We start from the raw sequence: 20,101 nt of genomic DNA, 5'->3' as shown, positions 1-20,101 counted from the left end.
CGTATCCTATCGTGTTATATATTTTTAATACTAATAAAAAAAGACGAAATCGAACAGTGTGGGTAACAACCAAAATATCATAGATAAGAGGGTAATATTTTCATCAGGAGGATAAAAGAGACTATAAATAATTAGGTTTACTCAAAAACAAACAATCAAAGATAATTTAGTATAGCTTAAAATAGTGTTTTACGGTTTTCTCAAAACTTATAAAATGTAACTTGTCTCCTCTCAACAATAAACGATTGAATTATTTCTAGGTAATTTGCTTAATTAGTGAAAATATAAGTGTAATTTTAAACGCAATAACATGATGGCTCAAGGCTCGCGGCTCGTGGAAGTGATACACGTACGGGTTACGAGTAAGATTTCAAACTTGTTGGATCGACGGCGTACTTACTCGGCGGACTTAAAGTACGCGTACTTGCGGTGATACACGCGCGAAAAAGGTCGCGAGCCATAAGTTCGCGTACTTACTCGCGTGTGTATCACCCCTTTTAATAAAACTTCGTCTCGTCACCGATAAGATTCGTGCCTGCCGTAGCAGGTCGCACAAAAACACGTTGCATGTTTCCGGGAAATCGGCCAGTGCCCCTGCGCCTGGCGGCAGCGCGTCCGGCTCCAACACGCCATGTCGTCAGCGTCAGTCGTGTTAGCGCAGTTTTCGAGACTAGTCTCAAATTTTACGTATTTATTAGTGAAGTGTTTTCGTGACGTTTCTAAAAAATAAGCGGAAAGGAAGGAGGTGCATTTTGGAAAAGACAAAAGTTAGAAAAACAACAAAAATTAAATGCAGTATTAAAAAACCCCAGATTCAGCTTTTTTTACCAAATCCAGGCATGATAGTATACCAACGAGCACTTCTTTTCAAGACGATCCAATTGCAACAGTTTCAGATGTTTTAAAGGTAGGTTTATTTGACTGTTTTAGTTACTTTTTTAATAAAATAAAATTTGCAGCAGGATCTTCATCACGTCGAGATGATTCATTCACAGCAAATTCAGACCCAATTTGTGATATCGAGTTACATCCTGAAAAGAGTTCTCCTGAACGACAAATTCTAGTCCAAAGTGGTGTTAATCGAGTTGATTTACAAGATCCAAAATTCTGGCCAAGAAATTGTGTAGATGATGTGCTGAAAGAATTCAAAACACAGGATCTTAATTCTTTAGACTTTGAATCTTCAAAAAGAAAAATAGGAAAACAAAACAGGTACTGCACTAAATCCCTATTCTATAAAGTTTTAAAGAATGGTGAAAAAATACGTACCATGTGTAGCCCATTCCCTAAATTTGATTGTGCAACATGCAGCAGAATGCACTATGGAAAGTACTTATTTTTTTTAGTTGCTGAAGAAATTAATGTTTTTTTCTCAGCTTCAACTTACAGATGGAAACGACTCACTGATCTATTGAAAAATTGTGGCCATACAACATTTGTTCCAAAAAGAGTTAATGTGACTCGATGGTCAGGACGATTTAATGCATTAAAAGCTCTTAATTTATGCTATCAAGATATAAAGCAAGTTAGAGTTATCCTCTAACGACGACGAGAAGATGCCAGTTCGCTGTCAAGCAAACAATTTACACGAAAAGCTGGCTACGTTAGAATTTGATATTTATGTTGCCTTTTGGATCGAAGTACTGGAAAGAACTGACCTATCGAGTAAATCTTTACAAAGCGCAAATATGGACTGACATACATGTTCGTCTTTGTATAGCTCATTTCAACATTTTTACGAGTCTCTTCGTGATAAATGTAATTTATTTGAACAAAAGGGGCAGCTCTTATCACCACAAACGGAATACAGCAAAGAAATTAGAAGTCGCAAAAGAAAATTACAGTTTGACGAAGCAGTTACAGAAGAGATCCTTACACCGCAAAATAAGATTAGAACCCAAGTGCTGTATAAAACAATTGATTATTTGGCAAATAATCTGAAATCTAGAGGAAAAGCTTATGAAGATCTTGCCATCACTTTCTCACTTTTATTTTCTCTACCTCTTTCAGAGGATAACGTGATTTCAGACAAAGCGTCAAACATTTTATAATAATAATAATAATAATAGCTTTATTGCCCAACAGTTTCCCATTTACAGGACAATGATAAAAATATTACATAATTTATAACACCTATAGGTAAGATTTAAGCAGTAGTACCAAAAAAATAACATTAATAATACAAGTTAGACTAAAATTAATATAAATTCAAACCGAAAAAGAAAATAAATTAATAAAAAAAAATATAATGTCACTACTAGGCCAAGTTGAGTATAAAAATCCCACAATTCGCAGTGCTACTTTTGTGATGGAGGATTTGCATAAAAATAATATAATTGCAACCTTCCCAAACGTAGAAATTGCACTTAGAATCTTCTTATCGTTGGTGGTTACTAACGCAACTGATGAAAGATCATTTTCCACTTTAAAACGGGTCAAAAATTATTTGAGAAATACGATGACGGAAGAAACATTAAATTCGTTCGCTGTTTTAAATATTAATTATGATCTGCTTACAAAATTAGATTTTAATAAAATTATCGACCTGTTTGCAAGTAGGAAATCCAGGAAAATTTGTTTGTAAATAATTATGTTAATTTACTTCATAAGTTGTGAGTTGGTGTCTTTGTGGCTTTTTGTATATTTGTAATAAATTAACTAATAATATTAAAATAGTTTTAATGAATTGTTAACCTAAGACGCATCTATACCTAGGTACTGGAGAGTGGCGGTATAGTATGACTTAGCCCCCGGCGGTCCATCAACGAAATCCGGCATTGATACAAACCAAAGACGTATGACGTAGATAAATTAATATTATGTGACACATGACAGAAGCTTGAAACAAATGACAATCGATGAAAAGCCCTATTTATAGAAAAAGACAGCAAATACAAAATAAGTGATTGATGTGATCGTTTATGGGTATTCTTTCATTTTTCCGACTGTATATACTTTTTTGTAAAAATTATGTGTACATTTTGGACCAATTTTCCACCGATTTTAATAAGAAATGATATATTTTAATCTTATTGCTTCAACCTGAAAACTTCAGGTTTTTCAAAACTAAATTTTACTTCAAATACCTTAGGCTCATGCAAAACCATCTCCACTACACGAAAGTGGAGGTGGCTTTGACTAACTACTTTTATATAATAAACTGTTTTATTATCTGACATTTGACTAACTACTTTTATATAATAAACTGTTTTATTATCTGACATTTTACTATACCTCGTTTTTAAACTAGGAGGAGTAATTCAAATTTTCCGCGCTGTAATGCTTGTTTGTAATTGATCCAATCGCAGGCAAGTTTACTCCACCAAATTATGAAATTTTGGCACTATTGACAATTATGAAATTTTGACGCTATTGGCATTTCAATAATAGGTTAATTAAGTTATACCTTATATTTTTTAGATTTTTATAATTTTTAGATTTTTGGTATGCAATTTATACAAAAAACAGTTGTTTTAAGCTATTTTTATTTTTAGCGACGTATTAGAATAATATTATAATGGACTAAGTTTTCACTCTAATGGCATATAACATATCCCACCAGAATGAAAACATTGGGAACCTTCTCTGGTTACACCTCCGAGGCTTCTACAATTTGCAAGCCATACGGATGCTGAGACTAAGGAAGATGAGGGAATTCTACAATTTACAATTCACGTCACATCTGCTCAGCGCGGTAAAGTTCCAACGAGACTGGTTCCCTTCATACTCCACACACAGTAAATGTAAATCAAAAATGAATAACCATTTTCAATTTCGTTGCAAAACGAAAATACAGCCGAACCATATTCCAGTCCAATCAGAGAGTGCTGCAAGCACCCCTACCGGTTTCGAAACTTCTTAGTCTCTCATCAGGAGGCACATATGCTGCTCTCCCTGATCCAACCAAAACAAACCCCAGCGTGCAGTCCCGAATTGCAACGAACGAAATGGCATAGATGCCCTAGCGGCAACTGCTAGCAAAAGACTAAGTTTTCACTCTAATGGCATATAACATATCCCACCAGAATGAAAACAATGGGAACCTTCTCTGGTTACACCTCCGAGGCTTCTACAATTTGCAAGCCATACGGATGCTGAGACTAAGGAAGATGAGGGAATTCTACAATTTACAATTCACGTCACATCTGCTCAGCGCGGTAAAGTTCCAACGAGACTGGTTCCCTTCATAGTTGCCGCTAGGGCAGTTGCCGCTAGGGCATCTATGCCATTTCGTTCGTTGCAATTCGGGACTGCACGCTGGGGTTTGTTTTGGTTGGATCAGGGAGAGCAGCATATGTGCCTCCTGATGAGAGACTAAGAAGTTTCGAAACCGGTAGGGGTGCTTGCAGCACTCTCTGATTGGACTGGAATATGGTTCGGCTGTATTTTCGTTTTGCAACGAAATTGAAAATGGTTATTCATTTTTGATTTACATTTACTCTGTGTGGAGTATGAAGGGAACCAGTCTCGTTTGAACTTTACCGCGCTGAGCAGATGTGACGTGAATTGTAAATTGTAGAATTCCCTCATCTTCCTTAGTCTCAGCATCCGTATGGCTTGCAAATTGTAGAAGCCTCGGAGGTGTAACCAGAGAAGGTTCCCATTGTTTTCATTCTGGTGGGATATGTTATATGCCATTAGAGTGAAAACTTAGTCTTTTGCTAGCAGTTGCCGCTAGGGCATCTATGCCATTTCGTTCGTTGCAATTCGGGACTGCACGCTGGGGTTTGTTTTGGTTGGATCAGGGAGAGCAGCATATGTGCCTCCTGATGAGAGACTAAGAAGTTTCGAAACCGGTAGGGGTGCTTGCAGCACTCTCTGATTGGACTGGAATATGGTTCGGCTGTATTTTCGTTTTGCAACGAAATTGAAAATGGTTATTCATTTTTAATATTATAATATTTATGGATTATCGTCGAAGGTTGACATGATCAACCAAAAAGGTAGATGAATCTAATAATTTTTCTAGTAACATTATTGGAATCTGTCTTTTAGGTAAGTTTACTCTTCCTAGTTTAAAAACAAGGTGTGAACACAAAGTGATCTGATTAAAAAAAAAGAATAATATTACAAACAACAAAAAATGAAATCACATGGAAATTATTTAGTTTAGACGAAACTAAAGTACCAAAAACAAATCTAGCACTTGAAATAATACATATTATGTATGTAGTATACCGCAAAATTAGTCAAGTTTTATGAAACAAAAAAAAAGAAATATCTTTGGGTAGATCAAGATTGCCATGAAGTTGTTTATTTCGTTTAAGTTTGATTTGTTGCCAACTTGATCGTAAAATAGTGAATATTTTTGTTAGTTTTTCTGTATGTTAGTTCCAAATAATAAAAGGTAACCCAAAAGTTCATATTCCATTTTAAAGGAAAAAAACATTGTACCTTATAAACAAGCCACAATGTTTAAAAAAAAGTTCATACAGAAAATATTGGTAATCAAATTCGGTCAGCACATTCCTTATAGCATGTTTTTCTGCAATATCTGCAATAACCTCTTTTGCAGGTGTTGGGTCCTCTTCCAAAAGAATTCCAGCGCATATCCTAACTCACTCCGGGAACCTCATGTTCCCTGGAGCTGTAATTTACTTTGTCGTATGCGTGTGTATGTGCAACTAAACGCTAAATGTAGGTATGATGTAGACATACTGTACTAAATTTAGGTGTACTACAGAGGTAATTTTCTATTAAGCGTATATAAATGGAGCATACAGTTACACACACAAAAAATACACGTTCGGTCGGGTGAGGCATGTGAGGACCATTAGTTCCGTGTATCTTTTCTTCAAAATTTGCAGAGAAGTTATATTTTTATTAGTAGGCAAGTATATAGGGTTTCAATTTTATAAAAGAAAAATACTTTCAGTAGTACAAGTTTATGTTGTACTTTCATATGGGTGAGGCCTGTTAGGCTCCGCTGGAGGCCTAAAAAAGCTAAAAAAACTAAAACCAAAGCATCAAAAAGCGAAGCTAATCAGGAAGTAAGTGGATGTCTAAAAAAAGTCCTCAATAAAGTTGCCGATAAAATGATACACAGAAAACGATGCACCAAATCAAAGAAACCCTCAAAAAAGAAAAATATGCAGGCAGTGAAGAAGCTACGAAGCATAATCTGGGGATGCTGATTGGGTAACGACTATTGGGATTGACATACCCTTTGGAAACTATATACCTTTTTAAAGCAAAAGTAATAAAGTATCTCCAGGTACGTACAAAGGACATGTCTATGAATGTGAACACACTAAGATTAATTATAAACAGATCGTTGCACATTTGCCACAAACTGTTTATAATGAGTCTCGGAATATAGTTAGTATTCCAAGAATAAAGGGTTATATTCCTGGCTTTTCATTGCAATCTGTCAAAAACAGCCTGGCAATTATGATAAGATCTGTGAATTCTCCAATGGAAAAATCTCCAAGTCGTATGAAAATGTTTGAGAAATACTATAAGTACATCAAAAGTCAGCAGTCTATCTAAGAATTCAACAAAAACCAATTGTAACAAATCTCAGAACCACGAAATTTGCGCCAACCTTAAGGTACCCTGTATATTATTCTACATGAGGGAATAAAGGTATTTGCTATTTAAAAATTACAATCAAGTATATTCAAATGGGAAATAGGCCACAATTTTACCTAAAAATGATTTTATTAACGTTTCGACGGCCAAAAAACATATATATATATATATATATATATATATATATATATATATATATATAATATGATGTTGGATAATCGAGTACAAATATAATAATAAATAAATAAATAAATAGTATTAGCCAATGATTTTGCTTATTTATTTATATATATATATATATATATATATATATATATATATATATATATATATATATATATATATATATATATATATATATATATATATATATATATATATATATAGTGGTTTGAAGTTTCAGCAATTCGGTCATGTGAAATAAAAGTCTATTTGTTATTTCTCAATATTTCGTCACACTTTTGTGACTTCTTCAGGAGAAAACTGTAAATTTATTAAGATTAGAAATTAACAAAAGCTAAATATTTAATTACTTACAACTATAAGAGTATTAATTTAGATTTTTTTAACATATCGTAAGGGACATTGACTTAATTTTGATTTTGACATTTATTATTTCGGAGTTATGGTAACTGCAATAAATTTTATATTCATAGAATATTGTCTGATATTTAAAATTCTTTTTTTTTTTTTTCTCCTGAAGAAGTCACAAAAGTGTGACGAAATATTGAGAAATAACAAATAGACTTTTATTTCACATGACCGAATTGCTGAAACTTCAAACCACTATAACACAGTACGGTCGAAAATATTTGTACAAATATATATATATATATATATATATATATATATATATATATATATATATATATATATATATATATATATATATATATATATCAAATAGATGAAATAGAGAATGTGGAAAAATCCCCTTACGAACAATTCACACATCCACCATTTCGGGCTGGGAAAAATTTTTCGAATAGAATCAAAGATCCAAACACCAGTTCTTAGAAATGTGTTTCGCCCTCTTCAACCTCTCTGGGCTCGTCGGTAAAGACAAGAGGTTGAATATCTTTAGACACATTCTAATCAAAAAACAACATTCGAGACCTAGACATAGAAGGTGCGTAAGTCTACGGCAAATCCGACAATGACAGTCTCAAGTTTTAATTCCCTAATTACTTAAAGTAAGTAAAATATATGTTTAAAAACATAAGATGTAGATCTTTGAAACACACTCAGTGAACCAAAGATCCAAGGTTATTGGTTTAACGACCACTCGTACGAAATCAAATAGATGAAATAGAGAATGTGGAAAAATCCCCTTACGAACAATTCACACATCCACCATTTCGGGCTGGGAAAAATTTTTCGAATAGAATCAAAGATCCAAACACCAGTTCTTAGAAATGTGTTTCGCCCTCTTCAACCTCTCTGGGCTCGTCGGTAAAGACAAGAGGTTGAATATCTTTAGACACATTCTAATCAAAAAACAACATTCGAGACCTAGACATAGAAGGTGCGTAAGTCTACGGCAAATCCGACAATGACAGTCTCAAGTTTTAATTCCCTAATTACTTAAAGTAAGTAAAATATATGTTTAAAAACATAAGATGTAGATCTTTGAAACACACTCAGTGAACCAAAGATCCAAGGTTATTGGTTTAACGACCACTCGTACGAAATCAAATAGATGAAATAGAGAATGTGGAAAAATCCCCTTACGAACAATTCACACATCCACCATTTCGGGCTGGGAAAAATTTTTCGAATAGAATCAAAGATCCAAACACCAAAGGTCTCGAATGTTGTTTTTTGATTAGAATGTGTCTAAAGATATTCAACCTCTTGTCTTTACCGACGAGCCCAGAGAGGTTGAAGAGGGCGAAACACATTTCTAAGAACTGGTGTTTGGATCTTTGATTCTATTCGAAAAATTTTTCCCAGCCCGAAATGGTGGATGTGTGAATTGTTCGTAAGGGGATTTTTCCACATTCTCTATTTCATCTATTTGATTTCGTACGAGTGGTCGTTAAACCAATAACCTTGGATCTTTGGTTCACTGAGTGTGTTTCAAAGATCTACATCTTATGTTTTTAAATATATATATATATATATATATATATATATATATATATATATATATATATATATATTTCTGTATTTAGTATTATTTAAAATTTAAAATATCAAGTCAGAATTCGGTATTAGTTTTGAGAGTAAACTAAATGTAAACCCAAATACTTACGATGTCGGGATAGTATCACGAGGTTTTTCCTGGTTTTCCCTCTTGATTTACTATGGAATCTCTAACGCGAGAATTTCAGTGCCACCGTTGCATTTGGTTGTCTTTTTAAAGACAGATCACATGCTATGATTTTTTGTGGCGGATATTCTTGAGTTGGGATTGATTTCATGTAATCGAATGAACTATCTTTTAGTAAAGTCGTCCCAGGAACGCAACTCATCAATATTGGCAATATTATTTTAAAGTCGTCTACTTTAAAATGTATAATACGTGTCTGAATTGGCGATATAAATGAGTCAGATTAAATAAATTATTAGAAGAATTTTTTACTAAGCAACAACATTTTTGTTTATTTAGTATTATTTTGTATTTTGACAACGACACGCGACTTGGGCGTCGAAACGTTAATAAAATCATTTTTAGGTAAAATTGTGGCTTATTTCCCATTTGAATATACTTGATTATAAAAATGCCACAAGAAAATAGCTTCAGAACAACATTAAAAATTACAAATAATAGAATGGATCCAATTTTCTCTTTAAATATAATTTTGAAACACTATTTTTTCGACAAAACAAACAAATATTACTATATCTATTTCTTACCTGTTGAATTCAAATCTGCATGCACCATGCAACAAAAAATAAATATTATTTTATTACCTACAGCTAATAATATTTACTGTTAACTTAATAAAATGTTTAGGGGGTTATTACAAATACGCAAGTCTAATGGATTACTAAGATAAGATGTGTTAGAGTTCTTGATCTGTAAATACCATCTTTACCATTAATGTTTTACAAATTAATAGTATTAAGTTAAAATTAAATGTTTGATGTTTTTATGATATAAGTACATATTAGACAATCGTTAGATGGTTCTAATGCAAAGGCAGCATTTACAGGACATGAACTCTTAGACAATCTTGGTACTAGTCATACCTACAAAATTACTCGAAAAATGATTAACAATTCTCAAGTCTAAATTACATAAAACTAGCTACCTACGTAAATACGAGCAAATATTATTAAAAAAAAACTAAGTTTTCAATCTAATAGCACTTAAAACAACATCCAAAAATGTTATTCTACATCCTACTAGACTGAAAACACTGGGAACCTTCTCTGGTAACACCTCCGAGGCTTCTACAATTTACAAGCCATAACGGATGCTGAGATTAAGGAAGATGAGGGAATTTTACAATTTAAAATTCACGTCCCATCTGCTCAGCGCGGTAAAGTTCCAACGAGAATAGTTCCCTTCGTACTCCAGTCAGAGTAAACATGTAAATCAAAAATGAATAACCATTTTCAATTTCGTTGCAACACGAAACTACAGCCGCATCATCATTCCAGTTCAATCAGAGAGTGCAGCAAGCACCTCTACCGGTTTCGAAACTTATTAGTCTCTCATCAGGAGGCACATATGCTGCTCTCTCTGACCCAACTAGGACAAACCCCGGCGTGCAGTCACGGATTGCAACGAACGAAATGGCAGGGATGCCTTAGCGGCAATTGCTAGCAAAAAACTAAATTTTCAATCTTCTTCTTCTTCAAGTCCGTCTCCTATCGGAGGTTGGAAATCATCACAGCTATTCTTATTTTACTGGCGGCTGCCCTAAATAGGTCGATGGAACTGCAGCCGAACCATTCCCTCAGATTTCTTAACCCAGATATTCTGCGCCTACCGATACTTCTCTTACCCCTGATTTTACCCTGAATGATCAGGCTCAGCAGCGAGTATTTGTCAACTCTCATAACATGGCCAAAGTATTTCTTCTTTTAACAGTAAGTACAACTTCACATCCTTTTCCGATCCGATGTAAAATTTCGGCATTCGTCACGTGGTCCACCCAAGATACACGTAGCATTCTACGGTAACACCACATCTCAAAAGCTTCAATGTTTTAATGCTGCCCATCTTGATGGTCCATGACTCCATACGCACTCTCAGATCAAGATTTATGTCACGACTACAGAGAAATATTTTCATCTTGTTAAATGCTGATCTAGCTATTTCTATTCTTGCTCTTATTTCTTTTGTTTGATCGCCTGTATGATCCAGGCAAGCTCCAAGGTATTTATAGGAGGATACCCTTTCTATAACCGTGTTATTGACAACCAAATCATTCCTGGCGTGTGGATCTTTTGTTATTACCATCCATTTAGTTTTTCTGAGGTTTAATGTAAGCCCGTAGCTGTTGCAGTAGTGGTTAGTGTGTTCCATCAGTCGTTGCAGATCTGTAAGATTGTCTGCTAATATCACTGTGTCGTCAGCGTATCTCAAATTATTGATTGTATTTCCGTTGATCACTACACCACAACTAACGTCCGACAGAGCTTCTTTAAATATGACTTCGCTATAAAAATTAAACAAAAGAGGAGACAGAATACACCCCTGTCTTACTCCTCTACATATTTTGATCTCCTCAGTCATTTCATCATCTACCTTGACTTGCGCTGTTTGATTCCAATACAAATTAGTTATTATTCTAATATCTTTTTCATCAATGTTCTTTTCGATTAGAAGTTGTCTCAGTCGGTCGTGTCGGACTCTATCGAAGGCCTTCTCAAAGTCTATAAAGCAGGCGTATACATCCTGATTGATATCCAAACACCGTTGAAATAGTACGCCCACACCAAAGAGCGCTTCCCTCGTACCAAGGCCGTTCCTGAAGCCCATTTGTGTTTCACTTATATCTTCTTCAAGTTTGCGGAAAATTCTATTATGAACGATTTTTAGAAAAACTTTAAACATATGACTCATCAAGGCAATCGTTCTGTAATCCGAGCACTCTTTTACATTTGATTTTTTAGGTATTAAAATGAATGTGGACCTTAACCAGTCTTGTGGTATTATTCCAGTATCATATATGTTGTTAAATAACTCGAGTATCATGTTCATCACTTCTCCATCAATAAGTTTTAATACTTCAACCGGTATTTCATCAGGCCCTGGTGCCTTACCATCCTTGGTGTTTTTTAAAGCCTATTCCAGTTCTTGTTTAAGTATCCTTAAACCCTTCATTTCTTCTCGTTTCACTGTTATTAATTCTCTTTCGTCGTCAAAAAGTTCTTTTACGTATTCTTTCCATCTTGTGAGTTTTTCTTTGAAATCTATTATAATCTTGCCTTCTGAATCATTCACCATTCCACTATGAGTCTTCTTCTTTGTACCAGTCATTTCTCTGATCTTCTTATGCATGCCGAAACTATCGTACTTTCTCTCACATTCCTCAATATCCTTGCATTGTTCTGACAGCCACTTTTCTTTTTCCTCTTTGATCATTCTCTTTATGGTTCGATTTATTGCATCATATTGTTGTTTGTTTTTGTTCTTATAGGCACGTCTCTCATCCATTAAATTAAGAATTTCTTCTGTCATCCATGCCTTTCTTTTAGTTCTCTCAGTTCGTTTAGGAGTCAACGCCTCTTCCAACATCCAACATCCAAAAATGTTATTCTACATCCTACTAGACTGAAAACAATGGGAACCTTCTCTGGTAACGCCTCCGAGGCTTCTACGGTAGAGGTGCTTGCTGCACTCTCTGATTGAACTGGAATGATGATGGGGCAATGCGGCTGTAGTTTCGTGTTGCAACGAAATTGAAAATGGTTATTCATTTTTGATTTACATGTTTACTCTGACTGGAGTACGAAGGGAACCATTCTCGTTGGAACTTTACCGCTCTGAGCAGATGGGACGTGAATTATAAATTGTAAAATTCCCTCATCTTCCTGTTTAGTCTCAGCATCCATTATGGCTTGCAAATTGTAGAAGCCTCGGAGGTGTTACCAGAGAAGGTTTCCATTGTTTTCAGTCTAGTAGGATGTAGAATAACATTTTTGGATGTTGTTTTATGTGCTATTAGATTGAGAACTTAGTTTTTTGCTAGCAGTTACCGCTAGGGCATCCCTGCCATTTCGTTCATTGCAATCCGTAACTGCACGCCGGTGTTTGTCCTAGTTGGGTCAGAGAGAGTAGCATATGTGCCTCCTGATGAGAGACTAATAAGTTTCGAAACCAGTAGAGGTGCTTGCTGCACTCTCTGATTGAACTGGAATGATGATGCGGCTGTAGTTTTGTGTTGCAACGAAATTGAAAATGGTTATTCATTTTTGACAAATATTATTAGTTTAACACAATTGGTAGTCCTAGATCCGAAAAACTAAAGACTTCTACCGTGGAACCAACTTTCTGGTTACAACCTCAAACCGTGCTTTCTACAATTAACAAAGCCAACGGACAATGAATAAAGCAGACAAAAGGGACTCTACAATATGTAGTCACTTCCTGTCAATTCATCTAGGTAAAAATTCCGTCGAAGGTTGATTCCGTATACTCACATGAGTTAACTAAGAGAAAATCAAAAACGGATTATAGGTACTTCATTCTGTTTAAGAGGAGACCATCATCCTCTTACGTACATTTCATTACGTTCATTTTCTATTATTTATTAGTTTATATGCAAGTCTTTCTCTATACTAAATCAGTCCTTGGAAGAATTACGAAAGTATACTCTTACGAGAGTAGTATAAGATTAATCTCACTAGGTCCACTTCCAATGACAGAGAGAGGAAACAAGTACTTGATGGTCGCAATGGATAATTTTTTAAAATGGCCTGAAATTTCACCCCTTCCTAATTAAGAAGCGACTACAGTAGCAGAGGCATTCATAACACACGTCGTATATCTAGACATGGAGTTCCTTTAGAGTTACTCTGGGCTAATTAGCAAAATTCATGGAAAAGTTATTTACCAGCAATTTTATTGCTGGAATCGAATTATAAGATCCTATATATTAATAATATAGGTATGCAAAGTCCAAAACACCTTAATAAAAATTCATCGAAATTAAATTCTGCATAGAGATATGTTTTTCACGATTTGCTCCGACGAAAATTTTCCTCGGAAAATGCGGGTTTTCCTAACAAAAACTCTAATTTTCAAATAAAGTTTTAGGTAAGTAATTATTAATCAATAATTAAATAACTTAGTAACATCAAACCTTTCTTGGTATAGATTGTAATTCCAGAAGCCGGTGAAAATTAAACGAATATTTTAGCAACAATTCAATTGTTAATTAACAAATTACGATCGCAATAATAACCAAAATAATCATGATACATTGATCAAACTTATAAAGATTATAAAGATGAGATGCTTATTTAATATTTTATTGACAAAATATAAATTTTTCTTTTTTTTGCATAATCTTTCAATTTTGAAAAAAAAAAATAGTTATAATACGCTGGCCTAATTAGTAAAGTACAAAGAAAGGTTATTTACCAGCAATTTTATTGCTGGAATCGAATTATAAGATCCTATATATTATTAATATAGTTATGCAAAGTCCGCATATAGTGTGCTACTTTTTTTATAAACAAAATGGCGCCGACAAATCGTATTTTTTTCAATTATTGCCCTATAACTCCGAAGATTTTAACTTTACACCAAAAACACTCAAATAAAAATTCACTCCAATTTAATTCTGCATAGAGTCATGTTTTTCCCGATTTGCTCCGACGAAAATTTTCCTCGGAAAACGTGGGTTTACCCAACAAAATCTCGAATTTTCAAATAAATTTTTTGGGCCAGTAATTATTTATCAATAATTATATAGCTTGGTGAAATATAAGATTTCTTGTTATAGATTATAAATTCAGAAGCCGGTGAAAATAAAACGAATATTTTAGCAACAATTCAATTGTTAATTAACAATTTACAGTCGCAATAACAACCAAAATAATCATGAGACATTGATCAAACTTAGAAAGATTGTAAAGGTATGATGCCTATTTAATATTTTGTCGACAAAATATAAATTTTTCTTTTTTTTGCATAATCTTTAATGTTAAAAAAATTGTTATAAACAAATTAAGATTTCTCAGAAATTGTTTATTATATTCTAATTTAAAAAAATACTTAAAATGCGTATTTCATAGGTCTTGAAAATGAATGCTTTAAAAATTTTTTCCAACCATTTGCAAAAAAGTTATGAAACAGCAAAGTAAATATACCAAATCTCCGTTGTTTATAATTTGTTTTAATTGTTTCAAAGCTTAAAAGTTAGTCTATGGTACAACCTAATTACTCACAAAGAATGTCGAAAATTAGTGCAATGGTTATATTTTAATCAAAGATTAAAAATACTTTTTCTTGTAATTTTTAGCGCAAACGTAGGCCTGATACAGAGTCGGAGCTAAAATGTTCACTCGAAGCGACTGACACGCAGCATGCATTATTTATTAAAAGTGTACATCACGCGGCCGGTCGTCGCTCCGAGTGAAAATTTTAGCTACAGTACTGTGTTACTCTACTTTCGCGCGTGTAAATTACAAAAAAATATATTTATAATCTTTAATTAAAATATAACTATTAAACTGATAATCGATATTTTTTTGTAAATAATTAGCTTGTACTTTAAACTCACTTCTACGCTTTGAAAGAATTAAAAAATATTATAAACACAGTAGTAATCGTATGTTTACTTTGCTGTTTCATAACTTTTTTACAAATGGTTGCAAAAAAGTTTTAAAGCATTTATTTTAAAGATATTTAAAATGCGCATTTTAGCTACTTTTTAAAATTATAATATAATAAAAACTTTCTGAGAAACGTTAATTTGTTTATAACTATTTTTTTTAAACATTTAAAGATTATGTAAAAAAATAAAAAATTCATATTTTGTCGACAAAATAGGCATCTCATCTTTATAAGATTTCAAAGCTTGATCAGTGTATCACAATTATTTTGGTTATTATTGCGACCGTAAATTATTAATTAACAATTGAATTGTTGCTAAAATATTCGTTTAATTTTCATCAGCTTCTGTAACTATAATCTAAACCAAAAAGGGTTTTAAGTCACCAAATTATTTAATTATTGGTAGATAATTACTTATCTAAACCTTTATTTGAAAATTAAAGATTTTGTTGGGAAAACCCGCATTTTCCGAGGAAAATTTTCGTCGGAGCAGATCGGGAGAAACGCGTCTCTATGCAGAATTTAATCGCGGTGAATTTTTATTTTGGTGTTTTTGTTGTAAAGTTAAAATCTTCGGAGTTATAGAGCAATAATTGAAAAAAAACACGATTTTCGTGCGCCATTTTGTTTATAAAAAAAGTAGCACACTATCTGAGGACTTTGCATACCTATATTATTAATATATAAGATCTTATAATTCGATTCCAGCAATAAAATTGCTGGTAAATAACTTTTCCCAAAAATGGCCTATTCTCCGATAATCAGCCCAGACTAAGTTGCATACTGATCAAGGACGAAATTTTGAATCAGAAGAATTGATGAAAATCTTGGGTATTAAGAAAACTCGCACTACGCCTCTCCATCCACAATCAGACGGAATGATCGAAAGACATAATAGAACTATTTGTGAATACCTTTTCACGTTTGTTGTTGATAATCAAAAAGATGAATACAGAAGTTCCGAACATGAAGCAACCGGTTATTCCCCATCGATAATGATCACCGGAAGAGAAATGAAGTCTCTTCAAGGTATTATTTTCGAAAGATTTCCTCCCTACGAAGAAGAATCTTCATCCCTGACATCAGTGGCGGATTGTCCTATGAGCCAGGTGAGGCAGTGCCTCACCAGTATATCAATCGACTATTTACGTTATTTCGTTATTTCATAATCAGTATTTTAAATATAATTTAGTTTTTTGAAATTTCCGACATAACTTTATTTTTATGAAAAAAATTAAAATCGGTACGACTCTGACCCTTTATCTTTGTATCCGTCTTCCACGTGCCAGTATTATATGCATCATACATCTCATTCCAACTTTCTCAAATCATTACAGATGAGGCTTGCTTCAAACCTCCTTGTCTAACATACTACTATTTCTTAAAATGGGACAGTAAAAGCGGAAAAATTTGAAAAATGTGCCACCAATTCTGGGAACGAAATTCATCCATCCTTGAGGCACGCCTGTGTTTTTTTTTTGTTATGAAGTTAAGTACTTGACCTTGCTTCCCTTATTTTCTATGGACGGTTGTATTGTAGTTTTGTAAAGTAGTTTTAGATACAGTTTTATATTAGTTTAGATTACGTTTAGAAAATTTTATCAATGTCATACTGGCTGTGTGGCATTTATCAATGCCAATTAAATAAATAAATAACAAATTTAGAAATCATGCTTTCTTTTATAATGATTTATTTTCTTATAAGCACGCTTTTTTTATAAAAAAAAAACATAAAATAAAATACCAAAAAAACAAAGTTTAACCCTTAGTTTACTTAACATAAAAATCAATCTTATAATATAACAGTAATTTGCTTACTTGCTTGTTTGTATTTCACTATATTCAATACATTTACAATATAAGATTGGTTCTGAAATGAAGTTATCACGTGTTTATGGGTATATTGTTTGCGTATGGTTCAAGTGGAAATCGTTGGGACTGTGCATTTTATCAATGAAATTAGATATGTCTCAGACACTCCAGAAGACGCTAACGATAAAATGTTTTAACATCGCATTAATCATTGTAAATTAGTCGACGGATATTAGTACAGTGAAAATAATAAGACGAGAACTGGACGATAATGATAATAAAGAATAAAGTTTAAAGTTATTTCTACTTTAATGACAAAAATAGCTCATTAGTAGAAACCAATTCAAAGTTATTTTGCACATCATAATGTGAAACATTATTTGGTTGAAAAATCTCATTTTTGTTGGCACAAAATATATTAATTTGTCTGGAACAGTGTTGCCAAACTGAATTTTGATATTTTGGGTGTAAATTTTTTCCACGGATCTCCGAGGGTACAATACAATAATTTCATTTTGGCAACTGATTAATATTAACAGAATCAGTTGTCCGTTGTTGTCATGTAGTAGGTATGTAATGTAAAGTTTGCTTAATATGGCTTGATGAGACCAAGGAAGGACGAAACATCTGATTCATATTGGTTTGATATGTGGTATTATAGTAATTATTTTTAGCTAAAAAACAGCTCCTATGAGTGAGAACCTGTTGGAGGCTTATAGCTTTCATTGCTAGTTTTTTGCGAATAGAATTGTTATTTAATATTTTAATATCGTTTGCAAGCATTAAAATAAATACGGCGCCGTTCTGTAGACGCCCTAGCGAGGGTTCGGCAAATAATCCCCGGACAAATAATCTTGGACAAAAAATCCCCACAAAAATCTCCGGACAAATAATCCCCGGACAAAAAATCCCCACAAAAAATCCCGGACAAATAATCCCCACAACTTTTTTTTGGACAATGGCAATGTTTTGAACATAGTTATTCAAATCAGAGTGAGCAAAAGATTTAAGCAAATAATATTGGAACATGATTCTCACAGCCTTACCTCATTCCCCATATCTTCCACGATTTTTGAAAAAACACACACTCTTTTGTTACGTAAAATTTGAAGTTTTCGATATGGAATTGGAATTCAAAATAACTCTATACACTGAGTCTGAAAGCATTTGAGTCGATCGCATTCACGGGAAAACTTTTAGATAACTAATCGGCAGCATATATTTCTTAATGATTTTCTGTCCGGAATTTTTTGTGGGGATATTTTGTCTAAATAATTTGTGGAGATTATTTGCCCGGGATTTTTTGTTGGGATTTTTTGTCCGGAGATTATTTGTCCGGGGATTATTTGTCTGGGGATTTTTTGTCCAGGGATCATTTGTGGGGATTTTTTTGTCCTGAATTATTTGTACTAGCTTGGCCATAGATGACGTCACAAAATCGACCTTCCGGCCATTAAAGAGAAGCTAACCATCATATTAAAATTCCTCAGGTGTAGTGTGCCTCACCACCTTCTACTATCACGAGCCGCCCCTGCCTGACATACGTTTAAAACTCAAGAGAAAAATTGGAGAAGTCTACGAATTTGCTCGTAAAATTTTGAAGCTTCAAAGTGATAAAGCTAAGTCCAGGCTCGATATGCATGCTACTGAGACAAAATTCGAAAGAGGTGATCCAGTATGGTTATACAATCCCACACGTAAGAAAGGACTTATTCCGAAACTTCAACGAAACTAGAAACGCCCGTACACCGTCTTGCAGAAAATAAACGATCTAATCTACCACATCCAGTTTTCAGCTAGAAGTAAACAACAAGGTAGTTCATATTGAGAGATTAGCCCCATACCATGGAACTGATCCACCCTGTTGGCTTTAATCAGTCCCTGATAGACCAGTTATTCGAGGCGAATAACAACAAAGGAAGGAGCAATCTTATGAGTTAAACTTAAATGTGGCGTTGACATTTCTAGAAAAGTAGTTGTATTTGAGTTTCTGAAGTATACATATAGTTGTCAGTGTGTTCAAGTTATTGTAATATTATTGGAGTTAAATAAAGTTCTTTTAAAGCTATGTAATAATACTTTTACTTCTTTTGAATACATAAGTAAATTAGGAGAATTGGAGAATTACATAAGGAGATGGATGTGTCTTTCTTACAAATAGTACACTATAATATATATAGGTACTCCTAATTTCCAGCATTCTTCACCTTTTCAGTATACGATTTTAATGTCTGTAAACGTAAACAAGAAATTATTTTAGGCCGCTAATACCTTTCTAATAAAACATTCTTCATTGTCGTCCTCCATTGATAACTGTAATAAACCTTTTTAAAAGTTACTGCTGGAATGTCATACTTAATTACCCGCTGAAACTACCACCTAGTTGTTTTGACTAAAGTTGTGGGTGGGTTGTGTTTGCAAATATACAGAGTGTCCAGAAACTCTACCGACAAATGAAGACAGGAGATTCCTCAGATAATTTTAAGACAATTTAACCAAATTCACCTAGTCCGAAAATGCTTTCTAAGGGAGCTAGAGCTCTTTGAAGATGGCGTCATGTAATTAGTTTTTCTTAAATACCTCCAGAATGCTTCTAGTTAGCAAAACGAAAATTGGTATGCATATTTATATTCCATCGATTGCGAATTTCTAGTACCGCTCATAGGCATCCGTTTTGGGTAGGGGTAGGGCTACGGATATTTTATCGCACAACTTTTTTGTCTCTAACTTTTAAGCATTTTTTACTCTGGATTATTAAATTGTGAGATATTCTAGTATTAAAAGGTACTCTCTTGTTTGAAATCAGTAGGATACACCGTTTTCTAGAAAAATCGGTTTGAAAATTTTTCGTTTTTTGAATTAAAAAAAAAATAAAAATAAAACTGTTTACGAGTAACGAAAAGTGGTACGTTTATTTATAATTTCATAGATAAATCAATTTCAATAATTGCGAATTGCTAGTACCAGTAATGTCCGTCCGTTTTGGGTAGGTCAACGGTTATTTTATCGCATAATTAT

At 33.5% G+C, this 20,101-nt stretch overlaps 1 protein-coding gene across 2 annotated transcripts in view; it reads right to left on the bottom strand.

The window, feature by feature from the left end:
- The window catches only part of LOC114339455 (protein bark beetle), a 184,238-nt gene that overhangs the window by 31,609 nt on the left and 132,528 nt on the right, over window positions 1–20,101 (bottom strand). The window contains exon 10 of one of the 2 annotated variants that reach the window (XM_050657897.1): window positions 9,391–9,405. The exons of the other annotated variant lie outside the window; for it this stretch is intronic. Coding sequence (XP_050513854.1) covers window positions 9,391–9,405 — 15 coding nt within the window. The remainder of the gene's footprint in view (window positions 1–9,390; window positions 9,406–20,101) is intronic. 2 annotated transcript variants of the gene reach the window in all.

The sequence above is a fragment of the Diabrotica virgifera genome, chromosome 8, assembly GCF_917563875.1.
Source record: "Diabrotica virgifera virgifera chromosome 8, PGI_DIABVI_V3a".
Classification (NCBI taxonomy): domain Eukaryota; kingdom Metazoa; phylum Arthropoda; class Insecta; order Coleoptera; family Chrysomelidae; genus Diabrotica; species Diabrotica virgifera.
Note: the sequence above shows the minus strand (reverse complement) of the source record. Positions and strands in the feature narration are given on the sequence as shown.